At 39.2% G+C, this 19,932-nt stretch overlaps 1 protein-coding gene across 7 annotated transcripts in view; it reads left to right on the top strand.

Moving 5' to 3' along the window:
* Positions 1-19,932, top strand: part of kif21a (kinesin family member 21A) — a 56,822-nt gene that overhangs the window by 21,045 nt on the left and 15,845 nt on the right. The window contains exons 3-28 of one of the 7 annotated variants that reach the window (XM_085462598.1): positions 2,033-2,215; positions 3,277-3,417; positions 3,740-3,871; positions 4,039-4,209; positions 4,551-4,666; positions 5,406-5,601; positions 5,733-5,922; positions 6,058-6,124; positions 6,986-7,189; positions 7,764-7,838; positions 8,670-8,757; positions 8,865-8,979; positions 11,385-11,573; positions 12,244-12,443; positions 12,915-13,022; positions 13,125-13,193; positions 13,339-13,484; positions 14,265-14,409; positions 14,758-14,952; positions 15,708-15,809; positions 16,687-16,852; positions 17,499-17,519; positions 18,241-18,298; positions 18,643-18,697; positions 18,785-18,984; positions 19,610-19,735. In XM_085462598.1, the coding sequence (XP_085318724.1) occupies positions 2,033-2,215; positions 3,277-3,417; positions 3,740-3,871; positions 4,039-4,209; positions 4,551-4,666; positions 5,406-5,601; positions 5,733-5,922; positions 6,058-6,124; positions 6,986-7,189; positions 7,764-7,838; positions 8,670-8,757; positions 8,865-8,979; positions 11,385-11,573; positions 12,244-12,443; positions 12,915-13,022; positions 13,125-13,193; positions 13,339-13,484; positions 14,265-14,409; positions 14,758-14,952; positions 15,708-15,809; positions 16,687-16,852; positions 17,499-17,519; positions 18,241-18,298; positions 18,643-18,697; positions 18,785-18,984; positions 19,610-19,735 (3,458 nt within the window). The remainder of the gene's footprint in view (positions 1-2,032; positions 2,216-3,276; positions 3,418-3,739; positions 3,872-4,038; positions 4,210-4,550; positions 4,667-5,405; positions 5,602-5,732; positions 5,923-6,057; positions 6,125-6,985; positions 7,190-7,763; positions 7,839-8,669; positions 8,758-8,864; positions 8,980-11,384; positions 11,574-12,243; positions 12,444-12,914; positions 13,023-13,124; positions 13,194-13,338; positions 13,485-14,264; positions 14,410-14,757; positions 14,953-15,707; positions 15,810-16,686; positions 16,853-17,498; positions 17,520-18,240; positions 18,299-18,642; positions 18,698-18,784; positions 18,985-19,609; positions 19,736-19,932) is intronic. The other 6 variants (XM_085462599.1, XM_085462600.1, XM_085462601.1 and 3 more) reach the window with 6 other exon arrangements.

The raw sequence follows: 19,932 nt of genomic DNA, 5'->3' as shown, positions 1-19,932 counted from the left end.
GATGCCATGGGTATATGTGCTAGGAGGCTGAGTGGTAGCACCGACGGCAACCAGTTGCATCGTCAGCTGTAAAATCAAACACTGAAAAAAAATTAGTGGTGATGGCTATGTATTCTTGTCGTTAAATCTATCCACAAAGTACCAAGAAATCTAACCCGAAAAGTCACAATTTGGCTAGTTACTTTTTAACAAAGGAAGCTTTACGCACAATAAATTGAAATTTTGTAGACAAAGCTTGATGTTTTGATGTTGTTTTTTTTCCTTGTCTTTTTAAACGGTTACATAAAGCACAATCATTTTTAACTTTGTGCCAAATATTTGTTGTCTACCTCAAAACCTTTCAGATATTAGATTGTTGTTGGACTTTTTATTTTAACATGCTGGGGTTGGTGAAATTGTTTTTGTAAATTTTTACTGTTTTAAAAATTTATTTTTAAAATTTTACCTGAAGTAAGTAGTTCTCACTTTCACTCATTTTCAATATCATGTTTAATTAATACTAAAAACAAGTTCCAGCCTTTTAAAAATGTTTTTCTTTTTCAGCATTTCCATTACATGGAAATAACCTGTAGTTTCTGGTCCCCCTTCATCCCCCCTACAACTCGGGTTTCTTTAGCAGCAGAGCTCCTGCTGCATACGATTCAGTAGAGAAGTGAAGCGCACACACCTTGTAGACAGATATACATCTTTAATGTGTGTCCATATTAACCTGGATCTCCCTAGTAACAGCTTCTCTCAATGTTGGCCTACTTCTCAAAGCACATCCACATATTAAGCGCACACAGCGGTTGGTTTGTCCCAGATCAGATCTGCTTGCCTCTTAGGCTTTAGAGGCACTAATCTAGATTTAGACCGACCCACTCGGCTGCATCACAAGAACTCAGCTAGACTGGGTTACAGAAATAAACAGACGGCATTGATGTTGAGGAAAGAGAATAAATCAGTGATATTTAAAGCACTTTTGAATCTTCAGTGCCCTGGCTTAGTTTTAAGAAACTGTGTGAAATACAGCAGAATGTTTTATGTTTTTGTCAGTAGGATTGTAAAACTCACTGAGCAAATGCAGCCACAAGATGGCACTTTTCAGAGTTGCAAAGTTTACCTGGACTAGAACCTGCTTCATTTATAGCTCCAATGTAAATACACTGCTCATTTTGTAGTGTAAAACGTAATGGATTTTTTCCAGTGCTTTCAGAATTAGTTAACAGACACTGTGCAAACTGAGCTCTGCTAACACTGAATCTTTGCAAGCATCTACAGAGGCACCATGCTAATGCAAAGCCAAACAGGTTTCTATTGTTAACTGATAATTATGCTGCAGTGCAATTCAGGTCATTTTACAGAGTGACAGGTTACTTTAAATAAAGAACTGAGTAATGTGTAATACATTAGTTTTTGAGGGCCATCCTTACCATGGTTACCACTTATGATGATTTGGTCCTCAGAGGTTTAAAAATATGAACAGAGCAAGATTTCTTTTCTTATTTGTTTTTGTTTTTTCGAGTTTCTTTTTTTTTCTTTTTTTTCATTGGGCTCATCCATTATCGATGCTCACACTTGAATATTTAATGTTAATTTCAGCATTCTGGTAAATGTCCAGAAAGAGGAAACACCAGTGGAAAACATGACATGTGCACAAAAAAGCTCCCTACTGTTTAAAGAAATCAGCCAAAGTGCTCTGTGAGCTCAAAGTAAAAACTGCTAAACAGATATGTGAAGTTAACAGTTATTGGAGATGCTTTACTTCTGCTTTACTAAGTAGCAAGTAGTAACAGCTCTTTATCACACAACATAATACGTTACTACTAGCAGTACAGAAGGAAAATGAAACTGATCGCAGCTGACAGCTTTACAAGTTTAAAACAGGACACACTGTAATAAAATAAAAGCGATAAATCAGTCTAGTAAAAATGTTTCTCAGAACTAAAAGTTCTGCAAATTTTGACGTTTGAAAGCTTTCCGTGGTCATCAGGAAGGCCAGTCTGAATGCCATGTGTGCGGTTATTATATTTATTCTTCCCTTTCCATCCAGACTGGTTCAGGGAAGACGTACACCATGGGGACTGGCTTCGATGTCAACATAGCAGACGAAGAGCTGGGTATCATCCCCCGTGCTGTCCACCACCTCTTCAAGGGCATTGAAGAGCGCCGGCGGACCGCCCAGGAGCAGGGACGTCCTGTACCAGAGTTTAAAATCAACGCACAGTTCCTCGAGGTACACACCCACTTTCCAGCTTTTTTTTTTTTTTTTTTTTTTTAACCTGTTTTTTGTTGTTGTCAAAATTTAACCCAGTAAATGAAAACACACATTTCTTAAACTTTCCAGTGTCATGGGTCAGGCTAATATTGTTGACACCGCTGGTTTAACAGGCTTTGACATGGTGCTCAGTCATTTGAAAATATCCACACTGCCACTGCAGCAGCTGTCGTCGGTGGGATTAGGAGGTGTTATGGGGCAGGTTGGGGGTGATAGAAGGTCTGTCTCTGGATAGAGAGAGTTAATAGGGATGATGTGACTTGACAGTTGTGCTAGGCCATCAGGCTCATCTTGAGCTGGGGAGGCAGTATAATGGTGATGGTCACACATGGCAAATAAGATGTCGTTTTAGATCTAAGGCTTCAAAAGTTACTAGATGGTGCAGATTACCTTAAAACTACTGGTAGCTGCTTTAAGTTTAACAAAAAAGAGAGAGAATGAAAGCTCCAAGCTGTTTGGCAGTGGATGAGAGGTCTATATATCATTTAGACCCAATATTGTGAAACGTATACTGCTTTTTTTTTCTCAGTCGTTTAGTGGTTCAAGAGATATTTTCTAAAAATGTTTTAATATGTAGCTAATGAAACGCTCTGTTTTACTGCCATAATCAAAATGAGAGCAGAGTTGATTTAAAATAGCTGATTCTGTTATTTGACTCACCTTCAGTGATCACAGTGTGCTAAAAGCAGTGACCTTAATGAGCAGTGAGTCTTTCACTGTACACTCATTGCTTTCACCTCTCAGGGCTGTTTACTGTACGGGCTGCTGTAACTTATTGTTTGGCCTGTACACAGTATGAAAGACATAACACCCACTGGCATTTTTGCAATTTGTAAGTTATTCAACTTTTCCGTTCTGATTTTTACATAATGAGACGCTTGATCTCAGAATCTCTTCAAGAGATCTGAGAACAGCAAACATTGATAATAATATAGGGTAGTAGACAGAAACGACACAGCAATCACAGAATAATCTTTTGTTCCTACTAGTTTGAAATATTTTCTTGCGTCTTCCTGCAGCTTTACAACGAGGAAGTTCTGGACCTCTTTGACTCAACTCGAGACATGAAGCAGAAATCTCACATTAAGATCCATGAAGATGCCAACGGTGGAATCTACACAGTGGGAGTGACCACACGGACGGTGTCCTCCGAGGCTGAGGTAACACAGATTATGTGTTGCACTGTTATGCAGGTGTTCAGCGCGACATCATTGATTTCCCTTTAAGCATCAGTTTATTCTAAAACAAAACATCCCCAAGACAAAATGTGTGTAGGTTGGTATCAAAGATTTACTCAGTACTCTTGGGTATAAACCTTTGCACTGCTACAAGCGTTACTGGAGTAAAGCTTCATATATTCAGTATAAATATATTTTTAGCACTGCACTTTGTTTTGTGACTTTGCTGTTGTTTTTTGCACCAAATGTTTCAAAGTGGGTTCAACCATTGTATTAATATTTAATGCTCTGCCTGACTCTGTAGATGATGCAGTGCCTGAAACTGGGGGCTCTGTCTCGCACCACAGCCAGCACTCAGATGAACGTCCAAAGCTCCCGATCTCATGCCATCTTCACCATCCACCTGTGCCAAGTCCGCGTCTGTGCCTCTGACAATGTACGTCAATAAATCACTGCAAATCATGTCTGTTAGATCTTATCAATAATATCATTTCTTTCCTTTTTTTTTTCTCCTTTTTATTATCAATGATTGTTGGGGGTAAAAAAATCTGTGTGTACATGCTGCTGTCACTGAGTGCATTTACATGCATGATTTTTACACAGCAAGAAAATGACACTGATAATCGAGTCACCAACGGTAACTCTGAGATGGACGAGTATGAGACACTGACAGCCAAGTTTCACTTTGTGGACTTGGCCGGTTCGGAGCGGCTGAAAAGAACCGGAGCGACGGGTGATCGAGCCAAAGAGGGCATCTCCATTAACTGTGGACTGGTGAGTCTGCCTGTTCTTGCACCAGGATTTGTGAGGCAGCAAAGACTTCAAAGTCTAATGATATACTGCCATCTGGTGGCAGACTTTACAAATATACTTAAATTCAAAAATGAATGAATTATGAAGTATTTCCAGCTGAACAAAGTCAGCACAGTTAGAGTGACCAGGGATCCCACGTTGTTCCACACAAACATGCTGTTTCTGGGATGTGGCCACCCAAATCGCAACTAAAAAAAAAGTAGTGCTAAAAGTGTTAACTGTAACTCTACAAATGGACTGATAGCAAATTGTTGCCTCTCTATGACATCCTGTCTCCCTTTGTCTCCTGTCTTTTTGACCAGCTCGCCCTGGGGAATGTAATCAGTGCTCTGGGTGACCGGAGCAAGCGGACCTCACATGTGCCTTACAGAGACTCCAAACTCACCCGACTCCTGCAGGACTCATTAGGAGGAAACAGGTCAGAGGACCACAGATTTGAGCTTTTTCCTCATAAAAACATTTTGTCTTGATTTGTTTCTGATACGGCAACGATTTCAACCGAATATTATCAAACAACAGTATAAGATGATGAGAACCAGTGCTGTTACAGTATATTTAATTAAAACTGAACTAAAAGTAGATGTGGGGGAAAAGCAATTAAAATAAAAGCTAGACTTGTTTAAAAGAATTGAAACTACCTGGAACAATTTTGAGAACTTGGAAATAAAAATAAAGATATAGAGAAAATATCATTAGTTTTAGTGTTTGTTAGTTTGGAAAAAAAATTCTTAGAGCTTGCCTGAGTCAGTGATGAATGTGTGCATGCAATAATGATTAAAGCCACTAAAAACTAACACCGAAACAAATAAAAACTAAACTAAAACAAGATAATCCACCATGGAAACTAACTAAAACTAAATTGAAGATGAAAAGTCAAAATGGAAAAAAACCCACCCCAGCTAATTAGATGGATACAAAACTGTTAACTGTGGGAGATGCCTGGGTGTGGATACCCACACACTAGATTTTTCTGCATAATTTCCTTCTCTGACCTCACCAAACAATTTCCATTAGTGAGAACATCTCAAACATTTTATCTCTTATGTTAATGTAAGAAATAACTACTAGGTGCAGTGTCCCACAGTGTCATAATTCCAATACTGTGTGGAGATCATGTGTGAAAATAAATTATGAAATGTCACTTTCTTCTTTCTCAGCCAAACAGTGATGATTGCATGCATCAGTCCATCTGACCGTGACTTCATGGAAACTTTGAACACATTAAAGTACGCGAACAGAGCGCGGAACATCAAGAACAAGGTGATGGTGAACCAGGACAAGGCCAGCCAGCAGATCAGCGCTCTGAGGACGGAAATAGCTCGACTGCAGATGGAGCTCATGGAGTACAAGACGGTGAGAAGACGGGAGGAATTTAAAGGACAGGGATGAGCCTTATGTAAAATGGAAGGAGAAAAAACCCACGTGGCATGTCAAAAAAATTAAACTTTTTACAACAAACTATATTGTTTTTGCCCCCCCTGCAGGGTAAACGTTTGGTGGGTGAGGACGGTGTGGAAAGCTTGAGTGACATGTTCCACGAAAACTCCATGCTGCAGACAGAGAACAGCAACCTGAGGGTGAGGGTGAAGGCCATGCAGGAGACCATCGATGCCCAGCGGGCACGACTCACCCAGCTGCTCAGTGACCAGGCCAACCAGACCCTCGCCCGTGCAGGTATGCATCAAACTTATGAATTAGTTTAAGCAGAGAGTTGTTGGGTTTTTGTTTTTATATTGTGCCGCTCTAGTCAGAGTTAATGCATGATGTGCCTTTTTTCCCTTCATTACTCTTATCATGTTTCTCTTACAGGTGAAGGAGGCACAGAGGAAATTGGAAACATGATTCAGAGTTACATTAAAGAGATTGAAGACCTTCGGTAAACGAATTCCGATTTATTCCCTTGTTCATTTTTGACCTTTTCCTGTATGTTTTCGCCTCCTGTACTCATAAACATTAAGACTACCTCATTCTTTTAACAGTCACTACCCTGAAATGTTTGATGACATGTGAGATCACAGTTCAAGTGTTTTGGTCTGGACTTTTGATCCCAGTCAATATAACACCTGTGAAACCTTCCCAGGATCTCAGTGCGGACCAAACTCCAGAGCTTTTTCTGATCTCAGTCTGGATGAAACTAAACCGTCATTTCTTTTTCTGCAACAAAAACAGACTTGGGATGGTTCAAACATTTAGACTAAATACTAAAATACAGTAGACACGGATAAAATGAAAAGGTAGAGATGAAATTAGCACGGGAGAAGAGAACTTTTTATTGAAATATTTTGTAACGATGTTATAAATAGTAGGCTGGAAAAAATAGAATTAGCCACACTGGTGACACGGTATCTTCAGAGGGGAAAGCAATGTTGTCTGAAACTGCAGCAGTGCACAAACGGTGCACACAGTTGTAATAAAATCATTCTGTTCATTGATTTAAATGGCGATAAAAATACTTCTTTAAACAACCTGTTTAAAAAGATTCAACCTGATTATATGAAATATGAAGTGTTTTAGTGGACTTTCATAATTGGCAATGAGACTGAACATTGTTATTTCGGCTGCTCTCTTTAGGGGGCACCACAGTGGGGTTGAATATCTACAGTGTTAAACACAAGCCTTGTTTTAAGCCTTTAAACACATTTATATTACAGATGAAATTCATTTGTGAGGGACCAAATCTAGAGACACAGTGAAGGCTCTGTATTACAATCTGTCGGTGTCTTGATGCTATCCTCAGGGCAAAACTCCTGGAGAGCGAGGCTGTCAGTGAGAATTTGAGGAAGAATCTGTCCCGTGCCTCCAACCGTCAGTCGTTCTTTGGAGGGTCCAGCTCCTTTTCCTCCACTCTTCTGGCCCCCGAGAAGGAGACTGCTGACATTATCGAACTCGCTAAGAAAGATCTGGAGAAACTGAAGAAACGAGAAAAGAAGAAGAAGAAAAGGTAACTGTGACAGTGAACAGAGCGAAGTTCTTGTTGTTTTTAAATGGTTTTGAGGATTGGCTCTGTTGAATGTTTTACTACAGTCGTGCATATATTTGAGTGAGTTTCATACTGGAATGGCATTTTTATTTATCCTAAACCATTCATAATTTTCCAAAGGCATGATTGCGTTACCCAGAGGTCAGTTTGACTTGTTTCAAAGGTTCGTCTTTGTATATTGGAACGAGGACACTTAAAAGCCACAAATAACTTATTGAATAATTTATAAACATTTGACTTCATTTATACACATAAACACATCAGCTTTATGTTTTCAGTCGTTAGTTCTCTGGTAGTGCTGTACTGTCGCTGCACTGTAAATTTCAGTGCAAGCAAACACAGCAGATTGATCGCAGGCTCAGGTTTTATTTTATTTTTTTAACTCAGAGCTGCCCCGGGGGCACTTTGGGGGCTGAAAGGTGGATTAAAGGTGTGGTTTTCAGTGCAGAGCTTCCTCTGACCAGTCTTCCCTCCATTCTTCCTTTGTTCATCTCTTGCTTCCTTCTCTCGTTTGACCCTTTGACCCTCCCTGAAGACTCCAGCTGCTGTTGGAGGAGAGAGAGAGGGAGGAAAGGGAGGAGGTGGTGGTGGAAGAGGTTGAGGATGCCAGGTTTGTCAGAGCTTCCACCCTCCTGTTGCCATTCCCATGCTTCCCCATAATTCAGCACTTTATTTTAATTTTATTGTTTATGTTTGGGCAGGTATTTCCCTGCTCTGACGTGAAACATACTACTGTCAAAGCACATCACCTCCCTGAAACACAGTTTTGCCACTTAATAAGCTTTAATCTCCTATTTTCAAACAATCTAAGGCTGGATGACAAAAAATCTGTATTAATCTTTTATTTTCTTTTTGATCACTTTACCCGGGTGTTTTTTGTGTGAAATGCTACCTTAGCATTGCTAACCCCCCGAGTTTGGATAAAATATTTATCCAACAGATCTGCTTCATGGATTTGGTTAAAACATTTATTTTTCGTACTGCATTTTCCTTCCATGCTTCTTTACTTTGCCAGTTTTGACCAGCCTGATGAGATGCCTCCCTTCTTTTGTTTAAAAATACTGTCTTTTGCACAATCAAGCTTATAAAATTGGAGCAATCCCAACTTATATTTTGTGGTCTTATCTAAGTCTCACTGTGTAAGACTTGTTTATGTTTTCTCACAGAGACGAGTGTCTGCAGCAATCGAGTCATTGGAAACTAAACCTTGCATTGTGGTGAAACCAGTCAAAAAGCTTCTTTGCCAAAAAGACAGTGTTTTCCCTGATGTTAAAGATGCCATGCACAGATATGTTACTTACTACTGCGTTTATCCAGAAAATGAACGTTTCTTTATTGCCAGCAGATTAACGTGCAATCCACTTCCTGCAGAAAAAGCTTCCAAGTTCTCTTCTTACATTACAAATGGAAAACTGATTACAACGTCTTTTAAATCTTTCAGCGTCAACAAAGAAGAAGTTCCTGACAATGAGCAAGAAAAGGGTACAGAGAAGGAAATGACAGAGAGGGCCAGTGAGGACACGGAAATGGTATGACGGACTTCATTATGTTCCTCCATTATTTATATAATCAACCTCGTATATACAGTGTACTAACTAGTACTTTGAAATAAAAAGGTATTTGTTTTATGCTGTAGGAGGTCCAGGATGGCAGTGACCATGAGGAGGGAGAGGAAGAGGAAGAAGAGGAGGAGGAAGAGATGGATGTAGAGGAGAGCTCTGATGACTCTGACTCAGAGTCAGATGAAAAAGGTATCCTGCATGAATTTTTCTTTTTATTGATTTAATGAAACTGTCTTTAAAGTGTCACTTGTAAGCTTCGACCCCCTTTTTCCCCCCATTCAGATGGAAGATTTTGAGCCAGCTGGTTACACGAGATCTCGTTTAAATTCAGTACATTAGCAACTGAAAACAGACATGTTATGAACCCTGTTTAAATGTGTTTGAAGTTCTCTTTATACTTGTGACCCTCACTCATAGGCCGGCCATCTAAATCATTAAACCTTTGAGAACCCACTGTTCATGTGATAGTTTTCTTCTGAGTGACCTGAGAATTTTCTCTCATTCTGTTCATTCTCATTGAGGTGCTTATTACCTTTACCAAGAAAGTGACGTTTTTGGTGGCATTTGCACGTGCCTATACACACAGTAGCTCAAGGTTTTGAATGAATTTTGATCAAACTTTGTTGGGATAGAGTAGGGTCATGTTAACTATCCACTGAAACTTGCCTTACATCCACCAAGGTCTTTAAAGTCAGCTTAGGGCTGTGCGATATGACCAAAATCTTATATCCCAATATAAGAATTCTATCATCCCGATAACGATACAAATCACAAAAATGTAAAATTTTCTGTAAATTCTGTGAATCTCAGGCAGCTCGTCTTGCAGGAAGTGTTTCCAGCTGCGCGTCATGTAGCTGGACTCCAGTGTTTTAACAGATGCATGAAACTATACATTTTTAGACATAAGTTGTAAAGGCCGCCGTTTTCTTTGTGAGTATTTATTACACGGCGTGCTGCGGGGAAAAGCCTGTTCTAATGTTTGAGTCTAAGGTTTATTTTTTACCACCTGGCGGCTCTTTTTTAATTCTCATCCGTAAATAATCTGCTCTTTCACGTGATTCCGTTTATTTTGAAAAGTCTCAACAGGATCTTGAGCTTTATTGTGAAAGGTTTATGTGAAACATAAACAAGCAGACACGCGATGCTGTTACCATCGTTGTTGCTAACCACAACGCATAAAAACAGGCGCTTGTCCGTCGGTAGTGTGGTTATATTAAATATAAGAGAAAGAGAGAACTTTAAGAAATTAATAAAGCCACTACAGTGACCATCACATCGATGAAAAAATATTGCCGTGAACAGTTTATTTTGCGACACCACGAAACAAACGATAGCGTAAAATGAAACGATAGACGTTTTTATATCGTCATCCGATATATATCGTTATATCGAACAGCCCTAAGTCAGCTTAATGATTTGTTGGCCTTACAAAGTGTGTTTTTACAGGCGTGATCTGTATTGTGAACATACAAAATGTACCATATAAAGATTTAAAATATCATGCCACATTTGACCTCTGACCTCTCTTTCAAGGTCAATCATTTATTTTAAAATCATAGTGATAATAATGCTACATAGAGCTGTGTAAAACTCTTTCATACTGTCATTGTTTGTATTGACAACATAAAGGAATATTGGGAAGAACATATGGGAATTCTAAATCTCGCGTTATAGTTTGTATCCAAATATCATGTCACATTTGACCTCTGACCTCACTTTTACATTACACATCTGCTTTTCTTTCAAGTTGAAGAAAGTATTTCCAAGTCAATGAATCCATGTAAATGAAAAATTGTACTGAGAATTATGTCAGGTTTATTAAAGTGAGCTTCAACAGGACAAATACCATTTTAAAAAGGCTGCACTTTGTAGTGCAGTAAAAACAGCTGCAAACTTTTTAATCTATGTTTAAAAAGAACAAACCAAATTGAATATAAAGAAAATGCAATGCTATTCCCTTAAAAGTAAACATTGTGCAGACAATGAACTGCCTTGGTGGGGGTTTGTGCTCACAGTGCTTCTTGTAAGGAGCATTTTTTGTTTTTAGGCTTCCAAACAGATACAAATTGTAATATTAGACAGTGTAAAAATTCAAGTACAAACTCCTGGTTACGTCCTGTTTTTCTGGGTTTTACATGGCTCATTATAGAATATACTGCCCTTCATGCATATACTCACTCCCAGACTTTGAGGGGTATATGCATGAAGGGCAGTGAGCAAAACAAAAATGTCTGCTTACATAAATTAAGACCCAATTACTCAATTAATAAAACTGGTTTACAAAAACATAATTTGATGTAATTGCTTGTGATGGTCTTTAGGCTCTGCCTAAAACTTTTTTAGGTTTAGCATTTCATGTTTCCAGGTGGGCAAAAACACCTTTTCTAAGATAAAATATGAAGTAGTACAAATTAATTTTCTTTCACTTCTTTTCAGTTTTCAAGTTGAACTTGGGACTAAACAAATGAAACCTGACTATGTGTAATCCAAGATTATTTAAATGGATCTTCTAACAACAATATACAAGAACTGCTTGAGATTTATGCCTGTACCTGTGGATGTCGATACTTAATCAGCTCGTCGGTGTCTCACAGAGAATTACCAGGCAGATCTGGCCAACATCACCTGTGAGATTGCCATCAAGCAGAAGCTGATTGATGAACTGGAGAACAGCCAGCGGCGTCTACACACACTGAAACAGCAGTACGAACAGAAGCTGATGATGCTGCAGTGCAAGATCCGAGACACCCAGCTGGAGAGAGACCGCGTCCTCCAAAACATGAGTAAGACGGCGAGGGAAGTGGGAGGTCACATATCAGTCAGAGGGGAGAGCACTGCAGTGTGTGACATAATTTATTTACATGTGCTCTGACAGTTTGGATAAAATCATCCACCAGGAGGCACTTGTGGGTTTGGTTCATCATATCTCTGCCTCTGATCATCTTATTTCAATCTCAAACAGAAAGTATATACTTATTTGATCTGAGCCTTTGTTTTTCTTTAGTAATGAAAAACCTGTTTATGAACGTGTGCTGGCAGATGGGGACAGTTAATACATCAAAGTTTGTCTGAGACGGATTTTAAAAGAACGGATTTTAAAGCCAGACTTATTAGTTTTGTTAAAAAGCACGCGCGCGCGCGCGCACACACACACACACACACACACACACACACACACACACACACACTAGTTGACCAACTGTGTGTAAAACATGTTGTCTGCAAAGTTAAAGTGTGATTCTGTTCACGAACACTTTCTCCAGGTAGGTTTCCACGAAACAAAATCTGTTTTGTATTTTTAATTAATTAATTTTTATTTTTAGTAGCCTAATGTTGAGATTTCAGTTAGTCCACCTGCAGATAGCCAGGCACACACAGCTGGGGGAGCATGTCCCACAGCAGTGTTGGATTTAAAAAATGTTATAGTATTATATTTTTTCTGAATATTTTCAGGTTCAGTAGAAACTGGTACAGAGGATAAGGCTCGCAAAATCAAGGCTGAATATGAGAAGAAGCTGAGCATCATGAACAAGGAGCTTCAAAAGCTCCAGTCGGCCCAGAAGGAGCATGCCCGCCTACTCAAGAACCAATCACAGTACGAGAAACAGCTGAAGAAGCTTCAGATGGATGTGGCAGAAATGAAGAGGACTAAGGTATGGACTAAGGAGATATTTCAATCTTTTAAATCACGGCTTAAAACATATCTGTTTGAACTTGCTTTTTCTACCAGTTAAATCCTGGCCTTGTTTGCAGTGAGTTATTCTATTAATTTTTCTGTTTGTCTTGCGTTGTCTTGCGTTGTCTATGTTCTCTATCACTGTGTTGATGGTACAGCTTTACTTTGCTATAGCTATGTGCTATAGTTTACTCTTATTAGTGGTTTTTACCTGTGAACATAATTCCACACTTATGACTCTGATGTTATAGTGTTAATTGTTTTATTCTTTTATGTAAAGCACTTTGGCATGCCCTTGGCTTTTAAATGTGCTCTATAAATAAAGATTGTTGTTGTTGTTGTATATAACTGTACCAGATATGACACTCATGTAAACTGGAGATGCGGGCTCTCTAGTTTACATGTGTGCTGTTACTAAGCCCAATATTGTTTAATATGATCTATCCAGGTCCGTCTTATGAAGCAGATGAAGGAGCAACAGGAGAAGAACAGGATGAACGAGTCTCGCAGAAACCGAGAAATAGCTTCTTTGAAGAAGGACCAGCGCAAGCAGGAGGTTAGTAACAGTCAGTTTATAAACTTCTGCAGTTATATCACGGTCTGTGCCACGAGTTTCATTACTTTCTTTGATGATACTATATTCATGTTTCCTCCTCAGCATCAGCTGAAGTTATTGGAAGCTCAGAAAAGACAGCAGGAACTTATTCTGAGGAGGAAGACTGAGGAGGTGAGAGGCATCAAAAAATATTTCTGACAGAGGAAGCAGATTGAACTTTTTTAATTGTACTTGTGAGACTGTAGATGCAAGCATATGTCCGGTATATGTTGTGTTTACACATTTTTTGGTGTGACAAGTAAGCTCTGTGTGTCAGGTGACAGCTCTGAGGAGGCAGGTCAGGCCTACCTCGGGTAAGGTGATCCGAAAGGTCAATCTTCCAGAACCAGTCCAGGACTCCTCACACAGACCCCCCTCTGGACGCATGTACTCCTCCAGCAACAGTGCTCCCAATGGCACTTGGTGAGTCTGTGTGCACGCAAATGTTTGCTTGAGTGCATAATTTTTTACTTTTTTAAAGAGGCCGGCTGGAAGGAAGGTTCTGAGATGTACACATTGCAGAAATTTTCAGGAAACAGTGAACACCCTACCTGCCTCATTTCATAAAATGAAACCTAAATCTCTTCTTCAGTTATTTGCATCTGTGATTAGTACCCCAGGAGATTGCTGCAGGGAAAGATCATCTAATCTAAACAAGACTTTAAACTTCAAAAATGTCCCTGGATGGCACGACCGTGCTGCCCAAAGATCTAGGCAAAACTGTGGCTAGCAGTTGAAATTCTTATTAACAGTATAGCTTTAGAGTTGAATTGGTGGATAAAAGTATGGATAAACGGTTACAAGTATAAGCTGACCGCATGAAATGAAAGATAAACAGATGAATGTTATTAGGTAAAACATACGGTTAGTAGTTTAAAGTATTAACACACGGATGGCTATTATGTAAAACTTTTAGCTGTCAGAATGAATAAAAAAAATCTATATATTTGATAAATTCTTAAAATGTGTACTAATTAAATATCCTAAAAGGATAAATAGTTGAAACACTTCACTAATCCTAAATTATGTTAAGCTAAAAGTCCAAATCCACTTTAAAATGCACACAATGTGAACATTTGAGTTGTTGTCGATGGAGGGTTTCTTAATCACTTTCTACATTCTCCCTGGATTTGTACATTTAGGTGTTAAATAAGTGGCTGTATTAATCGGACAGTTTACTGATGAGTGATGCTGCATGTACAGGTCTTCTTACAGGCGCACAGGAAGTGTTTACAGCACCAGAATGGCTCGCAACAAATGGCAGTCCCTGGAGCGGCGTATCTCTGATGTCATCATGCAGAGGATGACCATCTCTAACATGGAAACCGACATGAACCGCCTTCTCAAGGTAAAAACCTAAAGCAGGACAGTTGTATAGATTTTGAATGTTAGCAGATCAGGAGAAAGACCTAAAAGATATCTTGCTAGACGCCTGGAAGACATTAAATTGTTCTTTTATCTTCAGTAGGGAAATTTTAAAATCTATGACCTTGTGGCTGTTGTTAAGCGTAATGCAGCAAAAACAGTTGTTTCATTTAATATTGCTCTGCACCCTTGTGTGTTTCCTTATCAATGAGCTTCAAAGAACATGTCATTGCTTTAGGTTAATTTAATCATCGTCTGTGACTTTTCCCATATTCAGAAATGACTCAGTGATTGAAAATATATAAGAATTTGTTTCATTTTTAACACACAGCAAAGGGAGGAGCTCACCAAGCGCAAGGAGAAGGTCCTCAGGAAGAGGGACCGGCTGCTCAGAGAGGGGCCAGAGGCAGAAAAGACTGTTCTTCCCATCAATGAGGAAGTGGAAGCATTGACAGCCAACATTGATTATATTAATGACAGTATTGCAGATTGTCAGGCCAACATCATGCAGATGGAGGAAACCAAGGTGAGAGAGCCTGCTGATTCTGGAAATTGGCAGCCAGATATTGAAAACCTCAGACGGGTTGTTTAGCTTGTTTTAAGCCTTTTTTTCCTGAACTGAGATGTTTTCAGGCCTGCTTCCAGAATAAAACGACCGGGTGTGAATCAGCAGTTAGTGATGGTGATCTCTGCCTATACAGATTAATAGGACGACCCTCGGGAAAAACCTGGAAACTGTTCAAACTGGTCGTCAAATTGCATCTTTGTTGATTATATAGTGAGGTGTCAAAACTTGGGCAGAGGGGAGGTCGCCAGATACCATCTATATAAAAGAAATGGATAGACTGTGGAACGTGAATGACCTTCATTATGTCACAATCAGCTGAAATTCAGCGTTCTTAGCACTTGCTGACTGAAGAGTAAATTTGAAAGAATATATCTTTGATTTAAAATAGTTTCTTCTTTTGTATTTCTTCTTTTTTAAGCTGTATAAAGGGTGTTTCACTCTAACTCAGGAGAGCCCATACACATTTTTACTGTCAGGAAAACTATGAGAGAGTCAATACTGAAACTGTAACAACAACTTCATAGCACAAACACAGTGCCTGAAGTACCGTGGACTCCAGTTCCAAGAGAAAAAGTTGTCTTTCTCTGATTATTTTGCTAAAAATATGCGTTGTAGCACATAATAAACAACATATGGGCATGTTAACAAGGTTGGAAATTAAATTTCATTTCTGTTAACTATGGTCTTCAAATGTTACTTTTTCTTTCTCCCAGGAGGAGGGTGATTCTGTGGACGTCTCTGCTGTGATTGGTTCTTGTACACTGACAGAGGCTCGTTTTCTCCTTGATCACTTCATGTCAATGGCAATTAACAAGGTACCCTCCTTCAGAAAGAGAAATCACACCTGTTCAGTGAAAACATCACCATTTCCTCTCCTTATGAATAACATACAACAAACATGATTATACATAGATGTTATTTAGCTTACGTGTCTTTTATGTGCAAAATAGTAGAAACCTCTGTATGTAGAAAGAAATGCAGTTGTATAGTAACAGAAACTGTAGGACACCAGTTGTGACTGTAGGTGGGTTGTAAGCGACCAGGGGGAGAAGATGATTATAATAATAATAATTATACATTTTATTTGAAATGCGCCTTTCAAAACACTCAAGGTCGCTGTACACAGTAGAATAAAAGCAACATAAAAGCAAGAAGTTTACAGAATCATAAAAGCATAAGACATAAACAAATAAAAATAGGAGAGTGGAAAGGTTATGTGGGATAAGCTATTTTGTACAAGTGGGTTTTGAGTTTGGACTTAAAGAGAGAGAAGGAAGAGATGTTTCTTAAATCAGGAGGTAGGGAATTCCAGAGTCATGGAGCAGAGCAGCTGAAAGCCCTGCTCCCCATGGTTGCAAGACGGGGGGAAGGGACGGAGAGTGAAAGGGAAGAAGATCTGAGACAACATCTCATGTTGTTGTTGTTTGTTGTTCCTTCACTGTTGATCTTTTATTTAACCAGAATTCAACTTGGATAATTTTTTTTATTAATAACTGATAAAAATTGCCACTGCTGTACAGTAGTCATACAGCCCAAGTATCAGCAATATGACATGCAAGCTCATTTGCATATGTGCACGATATTAAGTTGTAGCATCTGTTCCATGCATTAACTCAGAAACTTCCAACTCTAACCAAAAAATGAAATGAAATGCAGATGAAATGGCCTGACACTGTGGTCTGACCTCTTCAGGGCCTGCAGGCAGCTCAGAGGGAGTCTCAGGTGAAGGTGATGGAGGGCAGATTGAAGCAGACTGAAATTACCAGCGCCACACAGAACCAGCTGCTCTTTCACATGCTGAAGGAGAAGGCAGAGTTTAACCCAGAGCTGGACGCGCTGCTGGGGAATGCTTTGCAAGGTAGAATAAAAAAAAAAATATAAGATACAATAAAATAAAAACGTATCCAGTTTGGACCAGGCCCTGCCCACCCACTGAAAGTGTCACTGATATCATGCTAGGCAAAGCTGAGATTAGAATTTAATTCTGGGATGTTTTAGATCTATTTCTCTCCCTGAGTGTACGTGTTTAAATTTAGCAGCATAAATGTTGCTTTCATACTCTTGTTAGAAATGATTTTGCTGTCAGGAGGTGCACTGGGTAACTGGTCAGTTGCATGATTGGGCCTTTTGAGGTGATATTGCTTGTTGCCTTCTGCCGAATAGAAGCTGGCGTCCCTGTTGTACAACCGACAGTTAATTCCATGGTTACATTTTGGTGCTGTGTACACAAGTATATACGATCACATTAGTATAATACTGTTTCTATTTACATGCTTGTAATTAAAGCTGATTACTTCTTTTTGTTTTGATATTGAATTTGCCAGCCTCTGTTCGGTAGGATGCTCTGACAGTTGGTGCATTTTATTTTATTTTTATATCTTTTTTTATCGATTTATTTATTTATTTATTTCGAATTTTGGGGGATGGTTTTTGATTTGTGCGTTGCCTTTTTCTGTTCCCCCATCTTTTCTTTTCCCTTTTTTTGTTTTCTTATGTGTTTACAGAGCTAGGTAACATCCCGCCTGGTAAGTGAAACCCTATTGGACTCTAATCGGTTATGAATGCATGGTTCCTTCCCTTTGCACTTTGAGAACTAACTGAACATAACATAAACAGGTGCATGAGGTGCAGTGCAACCAGGCTCCCCTCCATGTGTTGGCTGAAGCTTTCCCCTCTCCTTATCTGGATACACTCCTCCTACCCTCTGTCCTCCCCCTCCTCCTTGCAGCTCACATGTGCTACAGCCTCCATGTTTTAGCACCTGCTAACCCCAGACTCTTCTACAGGAACCATATAACGTGGATATTTTGCTCTGTTAGACCTTGTAGGTCAGCTGACCCATCAGGACCAGCAGACTAATGATTTCTTGCACTCGTCCACCCTGTTATCTCATGTTGGTTCTTTTACATTCATATCAGCTCCCTTACATGTCTCTTTAAAATCTTCCCAATATGACCTCTCTCTGACTTTGAACCTCATCTGTTTATGGTATTAATGAGCTCGGCGAGGGCCAGGTTTATCAATTAAACAGCATGGCGCTGTGCTGACATCACCCCTCATCTGCTTCATCTGTTCATTTTTCTACATGTTATACAAAAGAAATCAAAATTGCAAAGGTTAAAATAAAGAAGTTAAATTATTTAAGTCTCTAGCAAAGTATACTTACTAAGAACCATTTTAGCTGACCAGTCATCTCAGCTAAATCACTCCATCTAATATTCTCTGTTCACGGATCTCATCTGACAGAAAACGGGGACGATAGCAGCAGTGACGAATCTGCCCAGAGCCCCTCTGCAGAGGGAAAGTAAGTCTGTTATAGTGCTTAAAAAGTACTATAACAATGTATTTGTAGATTTAAAATATTATCTTGTGGCATATTTTGTCACATTTATGTTAAGTTGCTTCAGTAGTTCATGAATTGTTATATTATTGCATTATATACATATGTTTTATTGTATCTTTTAATGAAATTGCATTTTGTCTTTTATGTTCACATTAATGTTTATACTATTCTTATAATTAACTTGTTAATTATGAGAAGTATTGTTTAATTATACTGCAAAGCAGTAAAGCAGAGAGGAGCAGTGTAGTCCAAGCACATTCTATAATGAGTGTTTGCATTAAAAAACTTGTCTGTATTTCCTCCAGCACTCTGGCTACAGATTTCATGAAACTTTGTGGAGAGACCAAAACAAGAAATAAGGTATTGTAGAGTTTGTTGCACATGTTTGATGCCTTATCCTAAAACCATTTCTGTATTTTTAATTGTTCACTTATCTGTGCTGTACAGGCTCGCAGGAGGACGACCACTCAGATGGAGTTGCTCTACGCTAACAGTGACTCTGCCCCTGATGCACCTACTGTCGACTTTTCTAGTCCGATGTTGCCGTTAGCTGAAACACCCGATGCGGGCGGAGACATGGACTTGTCAGGCTCAGTCAGGGACTACGCAGCTCTCTCCCCTGGCTTTTCCTCTAAAATGGGCAGCATGTAAGTTCAGGCCCTGCACTCTTACTAACAGATTCATTCCTCCTTCTCTTTTTCCTGCATGTTGTTGCTGCGCTTCTTTGCTTTATTTGGTTATATATTGTTTACAAGCACCTTCACATTTTGCTATACCTTACAGCAATTGATGAATCTATTTGAGAAAAGCATGTAGAGACGAGCAAATATTTTGTATTGCTTGATTATTACTGTGCCCTGCAAAAGTCTCCCTTGCCGTTCCTCATTCCAGGTCAGTTGCACACTAATAAAAGAAATACTAACCAGGCTGCATTAAATGTCTCGTGACAAGCAGTGCTTTAAAATGGAGCCAGTTGCTTTATGTAAGAATAAACCTTAGCTGATAATAATCCATCAAAAATGATACAGTTAGAATTATATTTGTGGATGTGCAGCACACACTGCACTCATTGTTAAACATGAGCTTGACGAAGAACCATCACTGTTTTGGAACTGTAACATCAGGTAACTGTATTTCTGTGTGTACTGCATGCTCATCTCGTCATTGTTGCCATTATTTTGTATTGGTTTCATTTCCATTTGTTTTAAAAATCTTTTTTTTGTTATATTATCTGTGTTGTTTGTGGATAAATCGGTAAAACTGAACATTCAGTTCTGGCTCCAGAAATCTGCCAGGCGTGGAAAAGCGAGCTCCTGAGCCTTCCCCGCTCTCGCGCAGGAAGACCTATGACAAGGCACAAGCAGCGGCTGAAAGGGCAAAGGTCAAGGACATTAAACAGTAAGAGCTTGATGCCATCATCCTGGCTACAGAGCTTAAAGACAAAACTACTTCACTTTGACCCTACTAATACTCCTCCTTCTGGTTTCCTGGTTTGGAAAAGCATGTGGTGTCACCTACATAATGCTCTGCATCTTGTTTGATGACCGTCACATGCCAAGCTCTATGCTTCATTTGAAGTAATTTTTTCCCAACTT

Source organism: Copadichromis virginalis, linkage group LG7 (assembly GCF_057382275.1).
Source record: "Copadichromis virginalis isolate Kocher_CV1m ecotype Utaka linkage group LG7, C_Virginalis_male_GT1.1, whole genome shotgun sequence".
NCBI lineage: Eukaryota > Metazoa > Chordata > Actinopteri > Cichliformes > Cichlidae > Copadichromis > Copadichromis virginalis.
Note: the sequence above shows the minus strand (reverse complement) of the source record. Positions and strands in the feature narration are given on the sequence as shown.